Source organism: Maylandia zebra, linkage group LG4, assembly GCF_041146795.1.
Source record: "Maylandia zebra isolate NMK-2024a linkage group LG4, Mzebra_GT3a, whole genome shotgun sequence".
NCBI lineage: Eukaryota > Metazoa > Chordata > Actinopteri > Cichliformes > Cichlidae > Maylandia > Maylandia zebra.
The window spans coordinates 29,354,712-29,361,308 of record NC_135170.1 but is presented as its reverse complement, the minus strand read 5'-3'; the positions used below and the strand labels follow the sequence as shown (position 1 = coordinate 29,361,308).

Below are 6,597 nucleotides of genomic sequence, written 5' to 3'. Positions count from 1 at the left end.
ATGTGTGAGTGGGCAGTTTTATTCATACTGCGCTTGAAGATAATCAGACAATTAAATAATACATTTATAATAACATTTTAAAATATGAAGCATCGACAGAGATTAACCTTACACAGGAAAAGCAGGCATACTAGAAACAATAAGAGGAAAGATTTCTGGGAGCACTTGAAGCTATCAATGGTTTTCTCACAAACCTGGCAGAGAACGAAAACAGTGCGATCGTGCACCCCTGACGTTGATTGGTTGTCATTGTTCTTTATCTACCCTGAGCCAATGAGGAAGTCACTTGATCCAACACACAACCAGCACATCCAGTCTTGCACAGAAAATGAACTAAGAGGTCAACTTTATGACATATAGAGCACCGGGTTATGGCCGAGTTTACCCATCCATGGTCAGTTATTTTTAGCTCAAAAGGTGCAGTGAAGGGTAAGCGCACTTTAGATAGCGGCATGGGAAAAAAGGAAAAAAAAAAAAAAAAATCAATACAGCCTGGGGGGTGGGGGGGGGGGGGGGTAGAGGTGGAACCAGAAGTAGTATTTGTATTGTAACAGTATGCACAACTAATGGATTTTTTTTTTTTTTTTTTAAACTAATGGGGTAATAGAAGGATAGATGAAATATCACACTATATTAGAACATGTTAACCATGTCAGCTTATAAATGCAGATTACATCTGAGCACTTGCTTCATCACGTGAAATACTTTTGGCAGCCATCATGTCTATGAAGAAGTTTGAAACATGTATACTGTGCCAGATTCTTGTGCAAGGTACACCGATGTTCAGACAAGTATTGCAAGCCAATCTGTGATTGTAATGTTTCATATCTTCTTGCAGTATTTGCAAAGTATTAAAGCTAGTTCTTGAACGTTAAATGACAAGCTATTAATGGTTTGCAGGCAACACTTTACCACAAACAAAAACAAAGTGTAATGGCAGCATGGGGCAACCAACAGCACCCTCTGCTGGAGTGCTCAACTACAAGCACTGTGAGAAAACGACCATCTGGAGATAATGACTTTTTCAGTTTGCATGCATGGAACCAGAGTAACTAGACAGATTACTGGAGCAAAGCATGTTCTTTTTATTAAGTGTACAAAACAAGTGCAAAAATAGTGATTCATAAGAGCGACACAAAGTAGGACTTGCCCTTCAGAAGGTTCCATCACAGGATACAAATTGTAATTCAATGCATGAAGTGCTTTTTGTAGAGAATGAATGAGTATTGCGCAGTACAAAAAAGAAAATTGCAACACATGGACTTTGATTCACAGCATTTGATAAGTACTAAGTGCAAGCTGCAGAAACAAAATGCCATCAGCATTCTCCCTCTCAAACTATGCACAGTGCAAAGATTCTTACTAGGAAGGTTCTCTAAAAATGACATTCAATCTAATACACTTATTCAAATACGCAACTTTGGCCCATATGTTATTGTCACTATTACTTCCTAGGCTGCGCAAACACACAGAAATGACACTACTACGTCAAAGGAAAGACAAATTCTGTTAAAGTGGCAGAGCTACTCTTAGCAGGTCAGTAATGTGTAAATACGTCATAGCATGCAATGAAAGTACCTAGTTTATCACAGCTGAGTATAGTGAGAAACACTGATGTAGACAGGAAATCTAGAAAGAAGTGATAAGTGGAGCTGAAGGAGGGCAGACTATGTAAAACTGCAGCTAACAAGACCTCAAACAGCCAGGTACTGCAACCTCTGGCACTGATCTGTAAAAGAAAATACTGAACCGTGTTAACAAGCCTAATGGGATTGAAGGCATCTTGGGTTGTGGTGCAAATCAATGGTAAAAAAGGCACACAACTTGTGGATTTAGGATGGCTATAAGTGAAACCCCAAACTAACACACAAACTTTGCACAGAAGAAGCCCAAGTTTAATTCCAGTCATCCTAGCTCACACATCCCATGTTTGCCATTTACAAGATCATACACTTTGGCTTCTTTTTCTTCTCGTGGTCTTTTTTGGTCGGCTCAGGTTCCTTGCACCCGTAGAAGCTGGAGAAGCAGGCTGGTGCACTAATTGGCTCTCTGAGGTTGAGCAGCCACTTTCCCGTACCGTAATAGGTCAGCGTGCCGAGCTCCATCTCTTCAACTTGCTCCCCCTGCTGGCCTTCCTGCTGCAGGGTCAAGATTTCCAGCAGATCGATGCCCGTCTGAACGGGCTCGACACCCTCTGCGCAGCCCAGAGTGACATGGGCGCGGCTTCCCAGAGGCAGTGAGGCAGCTGCGGGGACCGACTCCACCTGCTTTTCAGCATCAGCATCAGCTGGCCACAACTGAAGCTGTTCCTCAGTGAGAGACACTCTGGCACCAAATGTGCGAGGGGTTACAAAGAGGGCACCAAGTGACAGATTGAAGATGGAACCATAGGAATCTTTTACAGCCTAGAGAAGAGGAAATATAAAAAGAGATCAAATTAAATGAAATTATGGTTAGTATTCAATGTTAGTTCAGCAATTACAAGTAAATGAATAATGCTTTCATTTCTGGGAAAATTGAATTGTTTCTTGCCTGTTTCTCTGCATATTCTTTGGCACCCTCAGCTTTTCCATAGTTACAGAATTTCGTAGTGCAATGGAGAATTCCTGTTGGTTGAAAGTACTGCTCAAGGTCCACCTCCTCAGCTTTTCCTGAAACTGTTTATGACAAAAAAGGAAAAGAAAGAAATAAGTTTTCACCCCTAATTAAGAGAGTTCAGTTACTTGGTAATAAAAATTAGACACTCACAGTCAATCAAATGTTTCTTGAAGGCCTCCAAGGTGTCCAGTGTTTTCAGGAAGTCCATTGACGTGCATTTAATCTTGTCCTGGATAGAGGACAGAAGGAACCAGCCAAAGTAAAGAGGAAGGGACACTTCTTCAAGTGGTCCTTTCATGGCTGCCAGATGGGCTTCCTCTAGGCCACGCTTGGTCTTCTTGGTCAGCTGTCCAAGATCTCTGTTCCATTCAGTTTTTGGCTCCAAGAAGATAGCAACAAGATTGTTCTCCTCGGCAATCTCTCCTAGACGGGCCAGGCGATCCTGGGTGTGGTTGGTGTCGTCTACCACTATCAGCACAGAGGAAGAGTTTCCGTCTGTGCAACGAGCAACTACAGCTTCATCCAGTGCTTTGTAGCCCTCTGCATTAGATTCTGGTTTTTCAGGTTTAACACCATGGTCATCAGCACTAATGACGGTGCAGTGGTCTTTGTAGGTGTCGGCTATGGCACGTGCCAAAAAGGTTTTACCGCTCCCTGGAAGGCCTCTAAGGACAACAAGGGTACGAGAGATTCGGAGGGCATCTTTGGTCTGCTCCTGTTCTAAAAAGGCAAAAGACAGAGAGCCAGAAGCTGGGACGATATCCTCTTCTTTTTGAGGCTCCGACTCAGGGCTCACATTTCCAACTTCTGCTGAAGCCTCAGTCTTTAGCATTTCAGCTTCTGCTGGCTTTTCTGAAGAAGTGTCAGACACCACAACAGTCTCTTCTGGTTTGGCTTCTTCCTTCTCCTTAGGCTTAGCTCCGGAGTCACCTTCAGCCTCAGTATCCATTGCTTTTTGCAGTTCTCCCACAGACTCAGCTTGTTCCTTCTCTTTTGGGCCCGGTGGCTGTGTATCTACTGGCTGCTGTGTCATGGCCGAGTCAGGTAATGTTTGCACTTTTATTTCTGGAACAGATTCGGCCGCTTTCTCTGGCGCTGGTTCAGGGGCGCTCTCTGCCAGGGGCGTTTGCAAAGCCAAAGATTCTGGGTTGTTCTCTGGCTGCTGTTCAGAGATTTTCTTTTCAGATGACTCTTCTGGTTGCTGTGACGCTGCTGCGCCAGGCACCGAGTCTGCATCAGCTTTTTCTGTGGGCATCGCCACCTTGTCTGTCACACTCAGCGCCTCCATTTCTTTCACGACCTCGCTTTCCTGACCATGTACTGCCATCTTCCCAGTTGCTTCCTCAGCAGCTGGTGACTTCTCAAGCTCTGTGGATTCCACTGGCGTCTCCACAGCTGCTTTTTCCACTGCAGTCTCCGCTTGCTGTGGAGTCTCTGACGCACCTAAAACCTCACCACTCTTCTCAGTATCCATTTCTGGTTCAAAGTCCAACTTTAAACACCACCATGTACCTTAAACATACAATCAGAAGACAAATAGTTTTATCAATTTACTGAATTCAGGAAAGGAAAGGCTCACTAAGGATATTAAATTCATTTATCACTTTTAAAACGGATCTAGCACATTAGCCTAACTTAAAAATTTAAGACCAGGTTACATTTTGGGATTTCCAGAAGTGTATCAGACAGAAAAATAATCAATTCCAGTTAAAACAAACAAAAAACAAAAACACCCCACTTTAACTACAACTGACGATGCAAATGTGCAGCAAACATATTTGAAAAAGGAACTCCTAGTCTTTTTTTCCCCCCATAACTGTCACTTCTGAAGTCTTTTGATGGTCATCAATTTAAACAGTGCTGCAAGAATTGCAATCAGAATGTCTTAAGGGGAAGTTACACAATATTGAAAATTTGCAGAGGCTGTATTATACTCCTCTCCCCTAAATCAGTAACACACACACTATTTTACATCTGCAGAAGGTGGGGAGAAAAAAAGAAAATTCTGGCATGCAAATAACTTGAGCTTTAATGTTCATTTTTGGAGACGGAGGGGGTTTTGCAGCTTTGTGCACATAGAAGAAGTGAAAGAAGAATGCCGTCTTCTTCTCCTCCCCCTTTTACGTGAATTCCTATTCATCTGGTAAAACCACAAAAATCTCCAGTTCACTGGTAAATTGAGGGAAAGCACTGTATTAAAACCTTGCATATGCGCCACAGCTTGCCAGCAAAAAACAAGACAAAGGGCAATAAAGAAAATGGGGCATCGCGGAAGTGTAGTTACTTCATAGTGTAACCGTATGGCAAGCTCTGACCAAATATTAAAGCGTTGCTAAACGCTGGATTTAACAGATAGGGTGAAACTACGACGTGTCATTGGGGAGAAGGGGGAAGCTCTCACGAAACAATGTGGCAACAAAGCCAAGCTGGCCGTCGTTAATCCCGGTGTTTTCCAGTTTAGAAAAAAAAAAAAAAAAACCCTAAATGCACAGCAATCGAAACCAGAGACACAAAGAGGGGCAACAAGAACAGAAAAAAAAATGGGTTCGTCTTTATCTCATACACAATAATCAGTAAATGACGATAATTCTCATTTTGTTGATTAAATAAAGTTTGAATTACATTAAAGACACCACGCTAACTATTTCTTTTAACCAAATCTATGAGATAGCCTCCAGAGGACCTTAAATACCGTTTTAAACAAAGGAAATCGATGGGAGTTTGGCGATTAGCCTGCATTTTACTATCAGCACATTGTGGCTAGGCGGGGAGTGGCGTGCACCTACCGTTAGCAGCCCAGACAAAACCAATTTAATCTGGCAGTCAGTAGAAATTAGCTGGACCATCAGCAGGCGTAACGCCACGACTCGACAACTTTAACACGCAGGGTGTAAACAAGTCGACGCGTGTTACTGGGCCAATTTTTTTTTAAGGTAGTTCGGGAAAACAAAAGCGTTGAAGCAAGCAGTTCAAAAGAGTTTTGTTCGCTAAAACGTCCGCTTACCAGTTATGTCGCTGCTGTGGAGCTGGTCGTGGCTGCCGCTGACCACGCGTTTCTCTCTGAATACAATGACAACGCAATCCTGAGCACAGACGGGTACCCGCCCCACTCTTCAAGGGGTGGAAGGCGGAAAAAAAAAAAAAAAAAAAGTAAATCCCGGGAACGCGCATCTGGGCGTGGTCAAGGACACGCCCCTATAGACCGGAAGTCTTTTGTGGAAGCTGTACCTTTAATCTAATCTTTATTTTATCGGTTATTTTTCTTTTTTCCAGTGTATTTGCATTGATTTCAGGAGAAGCTCGTGAATGGAACTAAAACTACAGACAAAATAGTATTAATAGATGCTGATATTAACATAATAGAGCATCTGCTGTTTAATTAGTTATACTCCCCATTTTATAAAATGAATGGCAGTTAAAATATTAATGACAATTAGAACCTTGTAGACATATTTTAATCTATAGCAGTTATATAGGCTTTAATATATCTCTTGTAATTCCTATTTATATTTGATACCTCATTTGTAGTTTCTTATCCATATTGTTACAGCTCTCTGTTCCATTTTACGTATATTTTGTTCACATTGGGTCAGTGGAAAAGCCATTGTTTAAACCTGTACACAATGCAAAGTTGACAGTAAGGCTGAATCTCACTTTGCAAAGTATTATGTTTTCAGGCACAAATACTTTTGTCCTAATCACGAATAAAGGTGTTTATAAAACATATCCTCCTTTTAACCTACCCTCAGACTAAATTAAATTATACAGATATCAACAACAGTATAAGTAAAAGAAAGGGAAGTAATTTTCCGTTGTCACAACCACTACCAAACAAAAGTCACACAAGAGTCACAGAGTCAAGAGAGGAAAAAAAACAGATATCCAAATTTTAAAAAGGCAAACAGGTTTCTAGTATATCTTAGTTTGCATATACAGGTAATATTATGCAAACATTTTATGTGGTTAAAATTCAAAGGGCACTACACACACTGTCACTTA

At 41.7% G+C, this 6,597-nt stretch overlaps 1 protein-coding gene across 1 annotated transcript; it reads right to left on the bottom strand.

Moving 5' to 3' along the window:
* Positions 1–1,061: 1,061 nt before the first annotated feature.
* cnp (2'',3''-cyclic nucleotide 3'' phosphodiesterase) lies at positions 1,062–5,739 on the bottom strand. Its single transcript, XM_004552304.6, has 4 exons — positions 5,603–5,739; positions 2,749–4,110; positions 2,533–2,657; positions 1,062–2,405 (listed from the first exon to the last, which is right to left on the bottom strand). The coding sequence occupies exons 2-4, from the start codon at positions 4,070–4,072 to the stop codon at positions 1,938–1,940; spliced, it is 1,917 nt and encodes a 638-aa protein (XP_004552361.1). The 5' UTR covers positions 4,073–4,110; positions 5,603–5,739; the 3' UTR covers positions 1,062–1,937.
* Positions 5,740–6,597: the final 858 nt, after the last annotated feature.